This window comes from Acomys russatus, chromosome 3 (genome assembly GCF_903995435.1).
Source record: "Acomys russatus chromosome 3, mAcoRus1.1, whole genome shotgun sequence".
Lineage (NCBI taxonomy): Eukaryota > Metazoa > Chordata > Mammalia > Rodentia > Muridae > Acomys > Acomys russatus.
Genome location: NC_067139.1, coordinates 84,390,777 through 84,410,250, shown reverse-complemented (window position 1 = coordinate 84,410,250; position 19,474 = coordinate 84,390,777). Strand labels below are relative to the sequence as shown.

Sequence of the window (19,474 nt, the reverse complement as noted above, 5' to 3'; positions counted from 1 at the left end):
AAAATTATACTCAGGGTGAAACGGAGACGTAGCGAGGGAAGCAAGGTCCAGACTGCACGAGTGGGAAGGCACCAAGAAAAGTCTCAGAGGAAGAGGATTGGGGGGACTTCCTGGCTTTTAAGACAATATTTGTTAGGACATATCAGAAATGGTTAACATAAGTGTTGGTTTTTTCTTTCCATGCTGTAGAGATCTGTTCACTATAAGCCACTCTACTGCTGAGGTTTTTGATTATTAAGACTATCCACAGGCGGGCTGGGGAAATGTCTCAGGAGTTAAGAGCACTGGTTGCTCTTCCCAAGGACCTGGGTTCAATTCCAGCACCCTACATGGCTGCTCACAGCCACTTGTAACTCCCATACCAGGAAATCCAATGCCTTTTTCTTGCCTCTGTGGCTACACTGCATGCACACACAAATACATAAAAGCACACCCATACACATAAAACAAAAATAAAAACCTCCAGGAGGCTGGAGGTTGCTCAGTGTTTTGGGGCACTGTAGGGAACCTGGGTTGGATTCCTGGCGCCCAATGGCGGCTCACAACCATCTGTAACTCCAGTTCCAGGGCATCTGATGCCCTTGTTTAGGCTCCACAGGTACCAGGCATGCATAATACACACGCAGGGAAAACATTCATACATGTAAAAAAAAAACAAAAAAAACCAGTATGTAAAGGAGAGCTGTGGCTCAGCAGGAAGAGGCTACCGCCAGCAACCCTGAGGCCCTGAGTTTGACCCTGGAACCCACATGGTAGGAGGGAACCAATTCCTGCAAGTTGCCTTCTGACCTTCATATGAGTGCTGTGACACATGTGCTCCTATTACATGCCCACAAAGTAAAATGTTACAGAGGGTACCCGTAGGATAACAGAGCGTTTAATGTGCTATTGGATGCATGTGTGAACACAGCAACAGACATGTACACACACATGCACACATACTTCCCTGGCACGCTGGCTGGGGGCTTCTAATTCTATCACAGTGCCCAATGCCGGAAAAACAGTTTTTTATTTCTATCACATCAGTCTCTGTTACAGCTCTGATTCTGCACATAACCCATAACCTGTCATTCTTTGTCAGTGGTTCTGCCATTCCATGTTTTCCTTTTGGAGCCCCAGACTCATCCCTGTGAGCTGTTCTTCTCTTTCTCCAACCGTGGCCAACCAAACCGCGGCCATGAGAAGAGGGTGAGGTGGGAGCAATGTATGGGTTGGACGGCGGAGACTAGAGGCAGACAGTGAGTTTGGTTTTGTTTTTATTATTCTATACAAGTGGGGAGAGAGCCCCTGGGCACAGGAGGGGTAGAGGTCTTCCCTCCCCCAGGGGAAGAGACAGCCTCTGCCCAAAGCTCTCTGTAGAGGCAGCTCGAGGCAGGTGTGAGGGCCTCTCTGCTTCAGGTTGCCTCCTCCCTTCCAGTCCCCACTCCTGCTCCCCTATGCCTGCTTAGTGGTGCTGCCCTGTAGGACAAGGGCTGGCAAGGGATGGGAGAACAGGGGTGGATGGGGCCTGAGTCCTTGTGAGGCACATGTCGAGGAAGGCTGGGGAGGGTGTTCAGCAGCTGTCAGTCTGTTCCTGGGTCATTGGTTCCTGCTGGGGACAAATCCAGGGAACCCTATTTCCTGGGCAAAGAGAGCCAGCCACCCAACGTTGGAGCTTGGAGGGATGCCATGTTTGACAGATCGGTGGGAAGGGGGGACCTGTTGTCTCACCACAGGCACCTGTAGGGTCAGGTGGCCGTCTTCTCTCGGGCTCCAGTTTGTCACAGGACTGCGCGCGCCTTGTTCTCTTGGGCTTCAGGGGGGCTGCTCGGCGGCCCGGATCAGAGGGCGCTGGAATGAGTCAGAGCAAGCTTGGCACACAAGGGGGCTCATGAGGTGGGTGTTCATCCAGGCTTGAACTCCCTGTTTGTCCCTGTTCTGAGGCCTGGAAGGGGACCAAAGCCCTAGGGTCCTCCCAAGCCCTCGCTCCAGGTAGGTGGCAGACCTTGGACTTCCGGCTCCTCTTGGTCCTGCTGTGAGCCCAGTCTCAGCCGGGGCTTGTTCGCTGCTGGGCCAGCAGGGCCACTCTCAGCCTCCTCTCTGCCTCCTGGCACCTGAGGGGCCTTGCGGCCCCTGGGCACGGCCACTGGCTTAGGGGGACGTGGACCTATGGGAGGGTCCTGTAGCTAGCAGAGTAAGGAAGATGCCAGGTTAGTTAGTCTCTAACTCCTTCAAAGGACCCTCCTCACCCACCACTGACTCTCAACCTGCCATTCTTGCCTTTCAGTATCTTTACCCCTTCAAAACACCCTCCCCATCCATCTTCTGGCCTTCACCTTGGCATTCCTAGCTGGGACCGTCCTCTCTGGGAATAAGGGTCCTTCCTTTTCCTCTTCTCCATCCTGGGAAGCTGGGCTAGGGCTTTGGCAGCTGTGGTTGGGGGCGCTCTCCTCAGCTGGGAAGTAGCAGACAGGAGAAGCTACAGAACCCTCCTGTTCCTTTCCCTGCGATGCCCAGCGAGGCCAGGACGCCCCACCCCGCCCCCACCCCACAGAAAAGGTCATTTGTTCCAGCATCTCTGCCTCCCATATCTTCTTCTAGTCTCCTATGTCCTAGCCACTTGTTCCCAGGATTGCTCTGAGGTCATCCTCTGGGTCTGGCAGGGCTCCGTCTTTTTCCTACTGGAACAGAACCAGGATAAAAGATCTCCCGGGTCTACTGGGCACAGCTGTCTCGTCAGGACTGCAGTGCCCCAGGGCTCTGCCAAGGCTGCAGCCTGGAATTTTTCAGTGCTGCCTGCAAGTCTGATTAAGACTTAAGGAGAGGTGGCCCTATCCTGTTTGCCTGTGACCTTAAGCTACACGAGCGAGTGCAAAAGTGGAGTACCTGTCAGATCCTGTGTCTGTCTCTCTGCACAGCACAGGGCCTGGCTACCGTGGGTTTCATTAAATGAAGGATGAAACCCTGCTTTGGGTGCTTCATCTATCTAGTTTGTGCCGGGGACAGAGAATCAGTAAGGCTGTCCCCAGCACTGGGCTGGCCTTGGAGAATGGAGCAGGTATGTGGGTGTGACAAGCCTTACACCAGTGCTACAGAAGAGACGGGGGGAAAGGACAGAGAGGAACAGGATGGGACGATGGGGTAATGCTCAAACCAGACCCACTTGCCCATCTCTTCTCTCCTTCCCGTCCTGTGCCCTAGCCTAGGAGCAGGGATGGGGGAGGCTTCTGGGTCTCCAGGGAGATTTGGCTTGTGTTGAGACTGCCAGGAGCCATGTTGTAGGTTTTGGGGAATTTGAGTTGACACTGGGATGTCTAGCTTCCCTTTAGTGGCTTCTTAGGTTGAAGGTCTTCCGAACCCGGAAGGAGGGAAGTGTGACGCCTAGAATAAACCTCTTTCTCCTCTGACCCAATCAGAAAGGTAGAAAGCAAGTGACCTGCTTGAGGTCACAGGTGGCTGAGTGGGACTAGCAGTCAAGACTTCTACCACCAAGGTAGTTCTGCTTCTTTGGGGTGCTTTCCTAAGAACTGTGAGGATACGGTGTTAAGCAGGGTGGCAGTGTTTGACCACACAGCTGACACCTGCTGGCAGCCATGCTTGCTGCCCTTTCCCAGCTGAGGCCTCACTTACAGATGGCATCTCTGTGCTGACCGTGACCAGGGGTACCAGCTGTCATAGAGAATTCTCCACAACCATCCACAAAGCATTTCTTGAGTCGGCTAAGCCCTGGGGAAGCTACTGGTCCTCGGCAGAGCCTGACTTTAAATTAGGATGTTTGTCTTTTTTGGATGTATCTTTGTGGACACCTTTAAACAAGCTCACACCGTTGGCTTCCTATTATAGTCCTTGGCTGAACATTTCCCAGTGCAGGGGGCCATGGCCTTTTTATCTCTTTGAGCTTTCAGTGCTGTTGGCCAAGAACATGGGTTTACATACCTATGTGCCACGTGGCCTCTGCTCGGCGCATGGCGCTGAAGCTTGGCTTGGAGCTCTGTGGGGGTGGTGGTGGCTTCCAGGCTCCAGGTCCTGGAGTTGGTGGGGGTGGGGGAGGGGAAGCAGAAGGGGAAAAGGGATGGGAAAATTAGGAGGCATGGATGACACAGGGGCTAAAGGAGTGAGCGTGGCCAACCTCACCTGCATCATCCGAAGAGCGTCGTTTCTGCCAAGCCTGGGTACCGTCCTCCTGGTCTGGGCCTGTGCCCTAAAACGACATCTGAGTCAGGTTGTGAGAAAGATGGCGTCCACACAGGGACTACAGCTGACATAGAGCACCTGCTTCAAGGCTCCTGTCAGTCATGTTACTAGTTTCTAGATACTTTGTTTCCAGAGAGTAGCGCCCTTATCACCTTGGGGGCATAAGAAGTTTTACACCAATGAACATACTGCTGTCTTAATAGTTATGTGCTGCAGAAGGAAATGAGTTTTACAAAATGCCTGTGGTTGGAAAGATGATAACAGTTAGGTCCAGCTTAAATTTGAAAAGGTGAACTAATTTAAATAAAAAATACTATGGAAATTATAGCTAGGCGCTCATGCATAAGGTAAAAATCCACCATGAAGACTGTGACATAAGACACGAAAGACTGGAAAACAGAGCACTGAAAGCAAGTATTTCACGACCCTTACCCCTAGTTTACAGGCTCTAATACAGTGGTTCTCAACTTTCCTAATATTGGACCCACTGACCATAAAATTATTCTCATTGCTACTTCACATCTGTAATTCTGCTACTGTTACAAATCATACTGTAAATCTCTGTGTTTTCCAATGGTCTTAGGTGACCCCTGTGAAAGGGTCAGTTGGCCCTCAGGCTGACAACTGCTGCTCTAATATGTAAAGGGATGGGTCCTGGATTCCATGATAACAATGTGGAAAGACACCTGCCTCATCCACCTACCACCAGGGATAAGAGGAGTGGGGTGTTGGAAGGAACCCACCCTTGCCACCCCAAGCCCCTCCTCACCTCTCGTTTTCCATCAAAGCTCCAACCTTTAGTTCTTCCTAAGCCAGGAAGGGCAACACCATGTACCCTCGGTTGCTGTGCTGTCCCAGCGGCTGGGGCTCCCTCCCCTGCCTCTAACCTCTCTGTGCCCTAGAACAAAGTCTCTTGTTACAGGTATGAGGGGTTTTCCAGGCGGCAGGGCAGGGGAGTTGGGAGGGAGGTCTGATGCCTCAGGGAGACCCTCGTTCTTGGGGAAGCCCTGCCCACCCTCTGGGGGAAATCCTCCCAACGTCTTCAATTGTATACAGCATATTCTGGATCATTCTCAAGAAGGGAATTTGAATGACCAGCGTTCTAGAGAGCCCAGAGCCCTAGCATTCTCCCATGGAGGCTGTGCTAGGGACAGGAGCCGGCCCTGAGTGGGCCAGGGGAAAGGGCAGAGGTGGCACCGTGCCTCTCTTACCATCTTACTGCAGAAGGAAGATCCCCGGGCCCCTCCAAACCCAGGAAGGAGGCTGCTCTCCTCCTCTGGGCTCCAACAAGGAGATGAGTTATTGCCAAGGCTTGGGGGGTCTGGGCTGGGAGGGCTCTCCTGAGTTGGGGGTGGAGGTGGGGGTGGAGGGAGGAGGAGTCCGGCAGTGGGAGACCCTGGTCCTCTGTCCCCCTTGAAGCTCCGGGGCCGGCGGAAGTGAAACAGGCCTCTCCTCCTCTTCTTCTGGAGTGGAGGCAGTGGTGGCTCTGAGAGGCCAGGCCGCATGGTTCTCAGAGTCCGGGGGTAGCTGGGTAGAGTCGGGGGTGTGTTAGCGACAAGTGCCACACACAGAGCTCAAGATGGAGCTGGAGGCATGGTACGCACACCTCACGTGTACAACTGTCCTCTTTCACCTAGTCTGTCCTGCACTGTAGCCTGGCTCTCGGGCAGGGGAATGCTGTCCATACTCTCTCTGTTATAAACTGAGTGTGGCCTCTTGAACCCAAACTGACTCTGTTTTCCCAGATCTCCTCCCCTAATTTCTTCTTTTGGCTTCTCCAAATGGCATGACTTCTGTACAGTCCCTGGAGAAGCTGCATGGCAGTGACAGAATAGGGTGTCCTACTGCAGAAGGGCACTCCACCTGGGGCTGTCACTCCTGGCCTGTCTCTAACCTTAGATTCCAACAGCAGCGAACTCTGGTTCCATATTCATAGACTGGGGAGCTTGAGGATAAGGATGTAGGGAGATTTCCCTGAGAGGCTGGTTAGGGCAGTGGTTCTCAACCTGTGGGCCGCGAGCCCTTCGGAGATGAACGATCTTTTCATAGGGGTCACATAGCAGATATCTCGCACATTGGGTATTTACATTAAGATTTGTAAGAGTGGCAAAAATTACAGTTGTGAAATAGCAACAAGACTACTTTTGTGGTTGGGAGGTCACCACAACGTAAGGAAGTGCATTGAAGGTTTGCAGTGTTAGGGAGATGCACTGGGCTGGGGGTGGGGCACTGGGGTTGGAGAGATTTCCCTGGGAAGGTGGAGGACAAAGGGGTCCTTTTAGAGCCTGCATCCTGCTGGGGGGCGTGTGTGTCATACCTGGAACTTTCATCCATGACCCGTCTGCTGAAGAAGTCTTCCAATCCCTCGTCTAGGCGGGTGGCCATCCCATTCTCCTGCCGAGGCCCAGGTACTGGCACCTGCTGGGAGGAGAGTCCGGTGCAGGAAGTCCCACCTCTTGTCCTCCCAGAGGTCTCCAGGGTCTTTCCCCTTTGCACTTGGCCCCATGAGAGTGCAGACTCCAGTTCCACAGGACATTTCCTAAGCTTAGAAGCTCTCAGCTTTATCCATCACCCAAATAAAAATGTCACTGACACTAGCTGACAAGATAGATTCGTCCCCCTTCCCTTATGTCCCCTCCTTCCCTCCTTGTTGCTCACCTCGTCCCTTCTTCCTTTTCAGGTAGGAGGTTATGTTGTCCAAGCTGCTTGTGGATTTGTGGGCTCAAGTGACACCTCCTGCCTCAGCCTCCTGAATAGCTGGGACTCTACGTCTATGCTAACACACACACACACACATACACCCCAAAGACAGACACATTGCTTATCAAGTCTGCTCCACCTCCTGTCAATCTGGGTCCTAAAGCTCGGAGCCCTGGCTATGGCCTTGCTGAGGAAAACCGGTTCTTTTGTAAGACTTCTGCGACTTACACTGGGCCGGCCAGGTCCTGGTGGGGTGGTCCTGGGAGGCCTCGGCCTCCCTTGTGTTTGATGCCTTAGCTTATAGCCATGAGTAGGTAACTCAGACAGGCCTTCCCAGGAGCCGCTTGCCGTGGGCTGGCTGCCTCCAAGTGCCGAGAACCAGCCAGGAGGAATCCCCAGGCTCCCCAGTTGGCTGTCCATGTCCTGAGGGCTCCCACCTGTGGGTGCAGTAGGCGTTACAGAGGCAATCCGAATGCAAGGGCAGAGAAAGAGAGGAGAGGAGGGCTTGGCAGAGGGTGACACGTGAAGGACCTCAGACCAGCGGTTCTCAGCCTCCCTAACGCTGCGACCCATTAGTACAGTTCCTCGTGTTGTGCTGACCCTCAGCTACAAAATTATTTTCATTGCTACTTCATAACTGTAATTTTGCTTGTGTGTGTGTGTGTGTGTGTGTGTGTGTGTGTGTGTGTGTGTGTGTCTGTGTGTGTGTGTGTGTCTGTGTCTGGAGAGACAGCCATGGTGCTGGGAACCGAACATGTTTTGGTTGTGACCTGAGCCTTTTAATGGCCGAGCCATCTCTCCAGCCCTATTTTTATGAACCATAAGGCAAGTTTCTGTGTTTTCCTATGGTCTTGGGGGGCGAGGGGGCCTTGCGGAGGGGCCGCAACCCACAGGTTGAGAACCACTGCATTCGGCTGATGCTGCAGGACTCACTGATGAAGGCAGACACTGGCCGGATCTTTCGGCAGCGTTTCTGCTTTTTGATGGCCATGGTGTCCTGTAGAAATGGAGACAAAAAGTGGGCCAAACCCTCACCTAGACTCTCTCACCACTCACCTCAAAGCCTTTTTTCTTTACAGTCTACCCTGCCTCAGGTGGCTGAGGCTCTAGAAAGAGGGAAGAGTGTGGTCCGGACACAGGTGGAGGGGAGGCTGGGTGTAGTGAGGTGGGGGTCCCGGAAGTGAGGGGGCAACAGTGGCGCAGGTTGAGGAAGAGGACTCAGGCGAAGGAGGGGATGGGAAGACTGGGGCTCACGATGTTGGTCCCAAGTTCATCGTCCGTTTCCTCATGGTCATGGTTCCTGCCTCTGCCTCGGGAAGACGGATCCTGCCCTTGGCTTGCTCCTCCTGGCGGATCTGACAGTGTCCTGAGCTGGGTCAGGTGCCGGGCCTGAGGAAGGACAGACGCCAATGGGACCCTGAGAACCACGCTCACTGTCTTGATCCTGGAGGAAAGGGACAGGACGGTGGCAGGCAGCGGGAGGGCTCGGGGTGCTTGCTCACCAGGCTCTTGTGGGAGTGGTACAGTTCCTGCAGGATCTCATCCACGATGGAGTTGGTCAAGTAGGTGACAACGGAGAGTTTCACCTCGCTGTAGGGACAGGTGGGGGCTGCTCAGCTACGTAATGCCTGACCCTGGGCCTCCACCCCCTCTTTCCCCAGCTGCCTCGGAATATGGCCTGGCTGGCTTGGCTGCCTATAGAGAGCACAGCTGCTGATGGCAGCGACCTTGGGCTCAGGACACCCGCATCTCAACAAGGTACGTGTGGAGGGCCCAGACAGGGATCATTTCAGCCGAGGTCTGTGTGGGCAAAGAGGAACTGAGGGAGGAGTGGGAACAAGGCGGCTCCAGGTCAGAAGCACCTGCAGCGCGGAGCTGGGTACAACTGGGTGCTGAGGAAGCCTTGACCTGCCTGTACCACATACGTACAGTGTAGCTTTCCCTTGCTTTAGTCAGTGGTGGTGCCTACACCCAGAGGGAGTGAAGGGGTTAATGAAGAGCAGGGAGCAGGGAGCATAGTCATACTCCTGGTTCACCTACTTTCCTTTGCCCATGTTTCTGAGGAGGATGTGCTTTCCTTTTAGAAGCTACTTCCTGGTCTGTATGTAATATACGCCTAGCTATGGAGCGCCCTGACCCCTTGTACTCCATCCATCTCAGCACACCCAGGTTTCTAGGGCCAACAGCAGTCAGACCCTAAATAGCATGGCTGCAATGGCTAAAGATTTGTCCCTTGTAATGGACGCTTATCCATTCATTATTCATGGCTGATAGCTCCAAACTCCCTAAGTGCCCTGGGCCAACCCCTGCCTCATCCATCCCCCGTCCTCTGCGTCTCACTCCAGCTTGTTCTGAATGTCCTGCCCCGCCTGCTCCAGCAGCGCTCCTCGGATGAAGTTCCTGGGCACAGTGACACGTTCTGCCACATTGCTCAGCATCTTGTTGTGCCCTTCTGCCACCCGCATGGCCACAGGGCACAATTCCTGTGTGAGGCTGACCATGGACTCCAGAATCACCTGGTGAGAGAGAAGGAAGGGGCCAAAGTCCCAAGTGGGGGAAAGATCAGGGCTAGTCCCGCAGAGGGAATCCTCAGCCCATCTGTCTAGTTCCCCATGGTCACGCGGAGGCGCCTAACAAGGCCACACAGCCAATAGTATCAGAGGCTTGGACACCAGGGGTCTCTGCCTCAGTCAGTGCCTGTCCATCCTACCACAGATAGGGAGGAGCCAGCCCAAGGATCGGAATCCCAAAAAAGGAAAGGGGCTGGAGGTCAGGACCCAAGGCTTCGGCTAGCAGAAAGAAATAATTCTAATGCTAGGCATTGAAGGCACAGGGGAGTATGGGGAGCCTCAACTTTGTTTCCTCCATGTTTTCTGGCGTCCTCGCCGACTTCTGCTTTAGTCAACACTGGGCTCCCGCCAATGGCCTCCTTCCTCTCCCAGAACTTGCCTGAAGCTCCTTGTCCACAGCTTTGGACACCTCACTGGCCACTGACTCCAGTCTCTGCCGCACAGGCCCGTCATTGGCCAGCACATGGCCCAGCTCATAGAGGCTGGGAAACAGCTGGGAAGGAAGAGGCTCTCCTCAGAGGTCATAATCCGGCCCCCACCAGGTCCCCAGGCTAAGAGGACAGAAGCCTGGGGCTGTGCTTAGAGGCTCCTGGTCTAGCATTGGGAGGTGGTGGCAGCGGCGGGGGCGGGGGGTGGTGGTGGTGGGGGTGGCGGGTGGGGTTCCTGGCTGACTGCAGGGAAGGGTGGGGCTGTGGAAGGCTGTGGAGGGCTCACCGCCCGGGAGTTCTTGGCATCCTTGATGAGGTCCCGGGCGTAGAGCAGCTCATCTTGCACAGGCCCGAGGGGACACAGCCTCAGGGCCCGTACCTCCTCCTGCACGCGTCCACACAGCCGCTGCAGCATCTGGAGCACAGTGGCAGGAGTGGCGGGGGATGGGGGTCCCAGGTCAGACCCTTTGGGCCATGGAGGTGGCGGCGACATCTCTGCATGGCCTGGTTTCTCTTCTTGGAATGCCCCTTCCTAAATGCCTAGTTGAGCCGCCGCCCCCGCCCCGAGGGTCCTCTGTATCCCTTGGCATGGGGCTACCTACCCCTTGGCTGCTCTCTGCCTGTGTATATTTGGGCCCGGCCCCATATCAGAATATCTTTTTTTTTTCCTGCTCAGTCCAGTTGGGGGTGCCATGTGATCATGTGACGCCCATCCATGTGCTTCAGCACGTCACCCTATGCACCCTGCATGCCCCCACGGTCCTGGGAGGGAAATGTTTACTTGCTCGGCGCTGCTGGTCACCAGGCCCTGCTGCAGCCTGAAGGCTTGCTCCTGAGGGCACGTCTGCGAGTGGTTATTCCTCACCAGGCACCACTGGATCTAGATGATGGAGATGGGTCGGGAAGGATGGGGGTTGAGGATGTGGGCTGCCTCTCTCTCCACCCCCTCACTGTACCACCCTGCTTAAGACGCGACCTTCACCTTCTGCCACACGTCCTCTGTGCGCTCCGGGGCGCTGCGGTAAGCTTGGGAGATGTCACTCACGGGGAAGGACATGAAGCGCAGTGTGTGGTTGCTGTGGACGCAGTGGAGTGCGATTAGGTTGGGGGGAGAGGCAAAGAGGGGAGCCCCTCCACCCACCACCTCTGCTTGCTCCTTACTTCCCTGTCCCACAGGTCAGGGACCTGGAGTGTATCTAGGGTAGTGTAATCCCAGTCCTGGCACAGGGAGGCCGGGGGCCTGCACCAGGGCGGAGCTCTGGTCTACTCACCTCTCCAGGGCCCTTGCAATGTCCAGGAATCCCAGGGCAGATGTGTTATTCCTATCCCATAGGATAGTTCTGGGGGAGGATGAACAAGAGTTGTCACCATTCTCTCTGGCTCCTCAGTAAAGACCAGAGGTGTCACCATCTTTTTTGTTTGTTTTTGTTTTTTGAGACAGGGATTCTCTGTGTAGCCTAGGTTATCCTGAAACTCACTTTGTAGACCAGGCTAGTCTCGAACTCACAGAGTTCCACCTGCCTCTGCCTCCCAGAATGCTGAGATTAAAGGCATGTGTGTGTCATCACCCCTGGCAGGTGTAGTCATCTTGCGGCGCCCTTTTGCCCTGATAATGAGGCTAACTTAGACACAGTCCCTAAAGTGGAAGGCACAGAGGCCAAAAGGGTAAATGTGTGTATGCGTCAGCAGGTTGGCAAGCTAGGTGGAAGGGCGGGGACACAGCCTCACCGGAGGGAGGAGTTTATCTGCAGTGCCTTCGATAGCATCTTGGCCCCAATGTCCTCCATGCCGTTGCCGCTCAGATCCACTTTAGCCAGGCAGGTGTTGCTGCCCAGGGCATTGATGAGGATACTGGTACGAAGCTTTAGTCTCGAGTCTGCCACGGACAGCGACTGCAGGGACTGAGTGGGCAAATGGAGGTTGGGGGTGGGGTGGGGTGGGGTGGGGGTCTCCACTGCCACCTACCCCTAAGTCCCCTCCTAGGCCTGGCCACTCACACAATCCTCTTCCTGGATCAGTTGCACCAGCTTATGAAGAATCTCTTCTAGAGTCCTGTGGGGAGTTGGGGTCAGAGTAGGAGGGGAGGGGACCGGGGGCATGCTATTATCGGAGAAGAGTGGTCAGAGGTAATACAGTAGGACGGCCTGTGGGCATAGGAGGGGAGCTCACTTGGCCTTGACATTGAAGTTCTTTCCTAGGAAGAGATGCTTCAGGGACTTGTTCTTGCCAAGAGCAGGCACCAGCGTCAGGAGGTCTGAGTCAAACCCTGTTCGTAGGTGGGAGAGGCCTCACCTTGAGGCCCAAGGCCAACGGAAGTCTCCTCAGGGCTTTACCCCTGTGCTCAGGGAGCGAGCGGACTTACTCACCGTTGTCAGACAGATCTAGGCTGCCTATACAGGTGATGGCCCCCAGCTGCTCCTGCAAGGCCTGGGCTCCTGCTGAGCGGAGCTGCAGGGACAGGAAGTGGGGGTGAGAGGGCCGAGTACCGGTGGATGGATGAGGTAGGGGTTAGTAGGTTTAAGTCACTCAAGGACTTAAAGTCATACCAGGTCTTAGGGATAAAACTCTCTACACTGCAGCGGTCCTTAGGGATTTCCGCCCCCCCCCCCCCAAGCTGTTGCTCAGAGGACAGCTCGCTCCTGCCCTCTGCTGGGTAAGCCTGGCATCTGCCACCCAACACTTTAGGGGCACAGAGTGACACAAGTCTGTACTTGGATGGCCAGTTTGAAAGTGGTCAGGCCGGAGAGCTAGTCTCTCTCTGCTCCCCACAGGTGTGTGTGTGTGTGCGCACACAGAGTGGGGTGGCAGCATAGAGCTGTCTTGACTGAGGGACACTGGTATGACAGCCAGAGGGGATAGGAGTAGGAAATGGGGCTCACCTCACAGCTACTAAGGTCCAGGTGCAGATCACTGAGGTGACTGTTGAGGGAGAGGCCCTGAAGAAGTGCCCTGTAGCAGGAAAGTCAGTAGCCCCACCTTTACCCTCTCCCACACTTCCACGGCTCCCCTGGGCATCCTCCAACTCTTCACCCACCCAACCTGAGGGCTTCCAGGGGTAGCCTTGTGGCTGACAGGTTGACATGGCTCAGGGCGTAAGCGCTGCTGAAGAACTGTTTGAAGGCTGGTGGGGCCTCCCGGCCCTTCCTGTGGAAACCCTGGGAGTCAGTAGGGGAAGGCCATGGCCACGGGTTACATAACCCTTCCTGCACCCTTGCCCTTACCTGTGGGAGCAGCTGTTTCGAGCCAGGTTGAGGTAGGTGAGGTGGGAGCAGCAGCCATGAAGTAGGGCGCCCAGAAGCTGTGGAGAGATGCGGCAGATCTTGAAAGAACTGGGAAGAGCAGCCCCCCCTTTCCAGCCCCTCCCCCAACACCTTGCTGGCACTTCTCCCTCTGAGACTCCACTGAGAATGCCATTCAGCCTTTTTTTTTTTTTTAAAAAAAGATTTATTTATTTATTATTATGTATACAGTGTTCTGCCTGCTTGTACACCTGCAGGTCAGAAGAGGACACCAGATCACATCATAGATGGTTGTGAGCCTCCATCTAGTTGCTGAGAATTGAACTCAGGACCTCCAGAAGAGCAGTTAGTGCTCTTAACCTCTGAGCCATCTCTCCAGTCCCCCAGCTTTTTTTTAAATTAAAGATTTATTTATTATCTATACAATGTACAGCCTGCACGTGTGCTTGCCCGCCAGAAGAGGGAACCAGATTTTATTATAGATGGTTGTGAGTCACCATGTGGTTGCTGGGAATTGAACTCAGGACCCCTGGAAGAACAGATGGTGCTCTTAACTTCTAAGCCATTTCTTCAGCCCCCATCCCATTCAGCTTCTTAAAGCCCCAGATGGCTTTGTTTTGTGGAAGGCGGGACTATGGAGAGACTCATATGCAGTCTTTGTAACACAGGACCACTGCTGGCTCCAAGGAGCAGTTTCTCAAGTTAGGGGAAATGCCTTTTCCTGCTAGTGGACACAGCCCTGTGCCAGGGATGGAGTGAGGGTCTATTTTTAGGCAAAGCTAGCTCCATGACCTTGTGATCTGAATAAAGGGCACACAGAACACATATACTACAGATGGACCTGACGTCATCTTTATAGCTTTGTCCGTGTCTGTACTCAGGGAAGGAGGGGGAGATGGGGACTCCCCTCCCACGTTTTTTCAAACCTTTCTGTTCGGCTCCCTCCATCACCAACTCCTCACCAAGTCGATGGCACAGTCAGTCCCTGAAAGGTCCAGGTGTACCAAGGCATTGGGTTGGGCCAGGAAACTGTAGAGGGCCTGAGAAGGAAGGGTAGAGGAAGGGAAAGGGGTAGTAGCACCTCCCTATGCTAGGGGCCATGGGGTAGTGGCTCCCTGGCCCCTGGATCCCAAGCACGCTTTTGTCGGTGGTTGAGGCTACATCGCGTGGACTCACATTGGCCTCGTCTGTGGCAAGCAGCCCAGGGTTCTTGCTCAGGTCCAGGTATCGAAGGGAGCTGGCAAAGGCCGGGTTGGCCCCGAAGGTTTGTCCCAGTGCCTGGAGCCCTGAGCACAGCGGGCACTGGGCTGGGTTGGCCCCCATCCCCACCTCATCCTCTCCATACGCGACGATGGTCCCCCTCACTACCCCCTACCCCCCCCCCCCGTGTGACTCTTTTCCCATCTCCCCATCCGTGGGATGGTGTGTGAGTGAGTGAGTGGGTACATCTCTAGGGCTCAGGCAGCATTCGAGAAAGGTCAGAGGCCAGGGGTCCTGGTGTGAGTACCTCGAGGAGAAATGGCAGTCTTGGCCAGGCACAGTTTGGTGAGGCCAGTAGGGAAGCAGAGGAGCTGCTGGCTCAGGCTGAGGAGACCTGAGGAGTGGAGAGAGAAAGCGGGCCCCGGTGGTGAGTGGCCGCCAGTGGGTGGGTTGGTGTGGTCAGGCAGGGGCTGGCGTTAGGCCCGAGGGTCAAGGATGGAGGTGCTCGGGCTTGGGGCGATCGTCAGGTGCAAAGGCTGTGTTCGGACCTAGGTTGGGCTCTGGGCTGGGATAAGGGTCTGTGTAGCATTATGGGATAGGATTCAGAGCTGGGGCTCACCTTTGTCGTCGACGGGGTTGTGAGACAGAGTGAGCGCATGCAGCACGCAGCTCCCGTTTTCCCCAAACACCCCGGCCAGCTTCTGGACAAAGTCCCTTCAGGGAAGGGGAGGAAAGGACTTTGTCCTGAGCTGAACCCCAAGTCTCCAAGCCCTGGCTGTCTCCCTGCCCCCACCTCTTTCCTATCTGCCTGTCTTGGCTGTGGTTACAATGTTAGAGGTCCCCAGGACAGAGGAGCAACCTGGGGCTGCCCAGGGAGGGGTTTTGTTGTTTTTTTGGTTTTTTTTTCCTCAGGAGTCGGTGGGAGGTGGAAGGTGGGACTACATCCTGCATTCCATACCAGGAAGATATGCTTTGGATTCTTAAGGCTGGAGCTGCCCACCACCCTGCTTGGAAGTTGCTGGGACATCAGGGGCTGAGACCTGAGATCTGGTTTGCCCTCTGGCTTGCTTTGTGCCTGTCTAAGCACCAGCCTCCACTCTAAAACGAGGAGCTAGACGAAAAAGCCCAGAGCCTTAGGTCATGCTCCAACGGTCCAGGACTCGGACACTCTAGGGGTAAGGTACCAATGCCCACGGAGGAGCCTGGCCTCACGTCTTAAGCCCAGCATTGTCCAGCACCAGCTCTTCGAGGCTCCCCGACTTGCTGAGGGTATGTAGCACCTGTTCTAGCACTTCTGAGCCCTGAGGACAGAGCGGGGTGGGGGGGTCCTGCAATCAAGAGCCAAGAAGAAAGCTACGCTGTCCCCCTTCCCCGAGTCCCCGTGCTTACCAGTCTCAAGTCTTTGCAGTAGAGTTTGGTAAACCACTGGTTGTAGGCCAGGGCTGCCACCATTAGGGCCAGGTCTCTGAGGAGATTGGATAGGACAAGAAAGGATGAGCTGGTGGTGGGGGTGAGAATGAAAGGACTAAGAATGAGATGGTTGGGCTGGGGAAAGCTAGAGGGGTGGACAGCAGTGGGCTGGAGGGTGGGAGCTGCAGGGTAAAAGCAGAGGCCGTGGGTAGGACCAGAAAGGGACCCTGAGAAGGGCAAGGCCGAGGCCGGAAGTTTAGGGTCTATGTTTCCACCCATCTGCTTACCGGCTCTCCAAGTGGCTGAAATCCAAAAGATTGAACTCTCGGTTATCCTCAGCGTGGTAGATGGTGTCCACATCCTTGGAGAGGTGGAAGTGGCTCACATCTGCTTCAGCCCTGTCCTCTGTCCCCTCCCTGTGGACCCCACCCATTCCCTGCCAAGTCCCAGTCCAACGCACCCACTGCACCTCCTCACGGCAGTGTAGTCCATTGTAGTCACACAGGGCAGCGTAGGTCTCAGAGAAGCCACCTGTAGGGCGGGAGATAGGCTGGCTTCTTGTTGACGAGGGGGGATGGGAAATAGTCTCGGGCTTCAAGGTGTGGTCAAGGTCATTGCATGGGCTAGTGACCCAGCTTCCTCCCATGCCATACACCTCTTGAGGTCCAGGAGCCTGAAGTCCTCAGGACAGGCAAAGGGCCCCTCAGGCAAAACATCCATGCCCAGAGGGCTCTTGATATGGGTAGGGTGCTCCATGCCCCATGCTATTCATGTCTGCCCCTGCTTACCACACACACTGTGAGTGGTAGATGTGGAAGTTTCAGAGTTGGGAGATGTGTCTCGGGGCCCCTCTGGGGTGTCTGCATTTCCACGTCGGATCAGACACCTGGAATAGAACAGATCCTCCCAGAGAGAGGTAGATAGAGGTGCTCCGTTCTTCCCCTCCAGGGAAGAGCAGAGAGAGCATTCTTCTCCCAGGAGTCCAGAGCAACAGGAAGGAGAAATCTGCCTGCAGTCTAACCCTCTGGGAGACCCCTTGTCTGCCACTCACCCAGGGCCAGGGCAGACCTTGGAGAGGGCAGAGCTCACGTGCCGTGTCACCTGGTCCACGCTCTCAGCCGATGGCAGCCGCATGCTCACCATGCCTCGCTCAGTCTCTACCAGGATCTGGGGGGGGGGATTGGGGGTGATGGAAGGGGGTGCAGCAGAGCCTCAGATTTCCACTCCTTCTTCCAACTGGCCCAGCAGCGCCCTGAGACCCGGCGCTCACCTGGTTTTGACTGAGTGTGTTGAAGGCACGGATCTCCAGGACATTGAACGAGCTTTCCACCTGGTGGGGAGCGGGTGGGGTGGGGTGCTCAGCTCCTGGTAAGGGCCTGTCATTAGACTTGAAGGGAGCATGACAGGCAACCCCTTCCCCTCTTCCCCTGCTCAGCCTAACTTACCTTGGCAGGGACTTTAAGGGGAAAGAGGTGGAGGCGCCAGGAAGTCAGGGCCTGCAGAGTAGAACCACCTACCATAGCATCTTGGGCCATGGGGGCTTTGTCCTCTCTCTTGTAGCTTATCAGCTCTGCTCCGAGACACCTCACCCCCTGCATCCTTCCTGCCCTATCTTCAGCAGCCCAGATGGGTTCTGCCCTCTGCCTTAGGCTCTGTGTCCTCAGCACCGCCCCAGCTGTTTCTCTTGCCCACCTCCCTACTATCTCCTCTCTTCCCCCAGGACCAACGCTCTCTCACCAGCACTCGGTCCTCAAACTTCTTGGGTTTTGTCTCCAGTTTCACACGGTGCTGCTGGAGCACAGCTCCCTGGCTCAGGCACCTCCGGATGCTGTCTGCAGATGGGTGGGACCTGCTCAGAACCTCTCTTTCCCCTCCACCCGACTCCACTCTCCAGAGAGACAGATGAGAGGAGAGAAACAGAGGTGAACAGGCCCTTGATGGGGGAGAGAACTCTGGTTCCTGGTGTCCCAGAGTCAGGGGACAGTTGCTGACTGGCACTGCCTGTGGCAGCATGTCTTACACTTCTGAGGGTGTGAAGGATTTTTTTTCCCCACCCATGCACTACAGCAGCCATCAACACATACAGAGGGAGTCAGTGTGTGTGTGTGTGTGTGTGTGTGTGTGTGTGTGTGTGTGTGTTAAGGGGGGGGGGGCATTGGGAGTAGGCGACTGTATCCTAGATGCCCTGGGCTGAGAATCTGCCTTCTACTACGGTTGTATGCCTGTCTTCTGATAGTGCCAGGGAACCCAAGTATGGCATTGGTGGGGACAGAGAAGTGTGAATGAGTGCTGGCTTGCATATGAAAGGGGCACAGTGCCAGACAGTTCTTGTGTGGAGGGTGGGGCGAGAGAAGGGTTTAGTGTTTCAATGAGCCTGTTACCCATCTCTGACAGAGCCATCCAGTTACCCCACTGTGTGTATGTGTTAGAGTATTGCATATATGCGGCGGGGGTGCAGTTTCTGTAAGACGTGTGTACGCACATCTCAAGATTGTGCTTCTAAGTGCATGTGTAGGTGTGAGAGATCTTAAGAGTGCAATAGGGCTCTGAGTATCCTTGAGCGTCCTGCTTTCTGTATGGGCTAGCCTGTGCTCCTGCCTTTGAGGATCAGGGTCGTGGTAGTGCTGAGGGGGTGGGGGGATTAGAGGAGATACATCTGAGAATCGCTGATCCAGAGAGGTCTTGAGGTGTGGGTGGTGGGTAAGAAGAGGGCAGGCTGGGACGGGGACTGTGGGAAATGAGCTGCAGAAACCCTGCTTTTGGTTTTAGCTTCAGACCTGGGGCCTCTGCCCTGACTCCCTCCAGTGCCCCACTGGCCTAGGCTCTGCCGGGCTCAGAAGGGCCTCTCCGGGGCCAGTTCCGGGGCGGGGCCGGGAGGAGGGAGGGTGTTGAGATAAGCAGCAGTCAGGACCAGGGGCAGCTCCCAACGCCTAGCCCCGCCCGGCGAGGGTGGGGGAAAGCTGGGACTCTCTGGAGGGAACACTGGATGCTTTGCGGAGGGGTGGGTCAAGAACGCTGAGAGTCAGCCCCCAAGAGCGTCAGGGAACTGCACCTGTCACCAAAGAGCGGGACGGGCGGCTCCGGGACAGGAAGGTTTTGATAGGGTGAAGCGAGTGGGGCAGAGAAGGATGCTCCACGGAAAGCAAAGCTAGGACTGAGATGCAGAGGAAGGGACTGGGCTAAGAGCGAGGAAGCGTGAGGGGGCGGGAGGCGCCGGGCTAGGGTGTACCGCAGGAAAGCACTGGGTCTGGATGGTCGCGGACCGGGCGTCCGGAGATGAAGGCAACCTCGTACCTTGCAGCTCGCGGGTGAGGTCCACGCTGGCCTTGGCCATGGCGGCCGCCGCCGCCGCTGCTGCTGCTGCTGCTGCTGCAGAGGAGCCGCCGCCGCCGCCGCCGCCGCCGCCTCCCGAGAGGCGCCGCACATGCTAGTCCCGGCTCCGGCAGGGCCCGGCGCTGAGCGCTGCAGTAGCGGCGGAGCCCGCTCCCGTCAGGGGCGGCTGCGCGAGCGCTCCTCCCCCCCGGCTACTGAGCGCTGGGTCTCCCGCCCCTCTCGGAGAGTTGGCCAATGGAGCATGCGCGCTGAGCTTCCGAGCCGCGTGAGACCCCGCGCGCGCTCGCGACGACCCCTCCCGCGGGCTACCTCGTGAGAAACCCAGAGCGCGGAGCCTGGTGTCCGAGCTATCTCAGGGGGCGGGGTGCAGCGTTTCCACTTGCCTTGCCACCCACGCCTCTGCCACCCGGCGCGGAATCTT

The 19,474-nt window shown here is 55.8% G+C and overlaps 1 protein-coding gene across 3 annotated transcripts; it reads right to left on the bottom strand.

Annotated features, from left to right (window-relative positions):
- Positions 1 to 1,234: 1,234 nt before the first annotated feature.
- On the bottom strand, positions 1,235 to 19,102 carry Carmil3 (capping protein regulator and myosin 1 linker 3). 3 transcript variants are annotated; one of them, XM_051143108.1, is made up of 40 exons: positions 19,015 to 19,102; positions 17,458 to 17,552; positions 17,166 to 17,216; positions 16,991 to 17,050; positions 16,772 to 16,887; positions 16,509 to 16,606; positions 16,181 to 16,251; positions 16,008 to 16,081; positions 15,700 to 15,775; positions 15,523 to 15,611; positions 14,930 to 15,024; positions 14,618 to 14,704; positions 14,287 to 14,396; positions 14,073 to 14,150; positions 13,093 to 13,169; positions 12,911 to 13,015; positions 12,751 to 12,820; positions 12,238 to 12,319; positions 12,041 to 12,137; positions 11,869 to 11,923; positions 11,600 to 11,772; positions 11,143 to 11,211; positions 10,854 to 10,947; positions 10,653 to 10,751; positions 10,158 to 10,286; positions 9,823 to 9,936; positions 9,214 to 9,389; positions 8,376 to 8,463; positions 8,128 to 8,262; positions 7,807 to 7,870; positions 7,102 to 7,310; positions 6,491 to 6,594; positions 5,385 to 5,700; positions 4,943 to 5,071; positions 4,114 to 4,180; positions 3,916 to 4,005; positions 2,316 to 2,434; positions 1,985 to 2,165; positions 1,711 to 1,830; positions 1,235 to 1,591 (listed from the first exon to the last, which is right to left on the bottom strand). In XM_051143108.1, the coding sequence occupies exons 1-40, from the start codon at positions 19,052 to 19,054 to the stop codon at positions 1,563 to 1,565; spliced, it is 4,131 nt and encodes a 1,376-aa protein (XP_050999065.1). In that variant the 5' UTR covers positions 19,055 to 19,102; the 3' UTR covers positions 1,235 to 1,562. The 3 variants fall into 3 exon arrangements, with proteins under 3 accessions (XP_050999065.1, XP_050999066.1, XP_050999067.1); XM_051143109.1 differs by having other exon boundaries at positions 6,491 to 6,591; XM_051143110.1 differs by having other exon boundaries at positions 1,985 to 2,159; positions 6,491 to 6,591.
- Between the last annotated feature and the right edge of the window lie 372 nt (positions 19,103 to 19,474).

Bases quoted from the DNA above. Each gene is read 5' to 3' on its own strand.
- Carmil3 (XM_051143108.1), bottom strand. From the start codon at position 19,054: ATGGCCAAGGCCAGCGTGGACCTCACCCGCGAGCTGCAAG. The intron at 14,705-14,929 runs GTGAGCCCCAGC...TCCACTCCTCAG, and splicing joins CAACCCCGTCGACGACAAAG to GTCTCCTCAGCCTGAGCCAG. The intron at 4,181-4,942 runs GTGAGGAGGGGC...ATGTCGTTTTAG, and splicing joins GCTTTGATGGAAAACGAGAG to GGCACAGGCCCAGACCAGGA.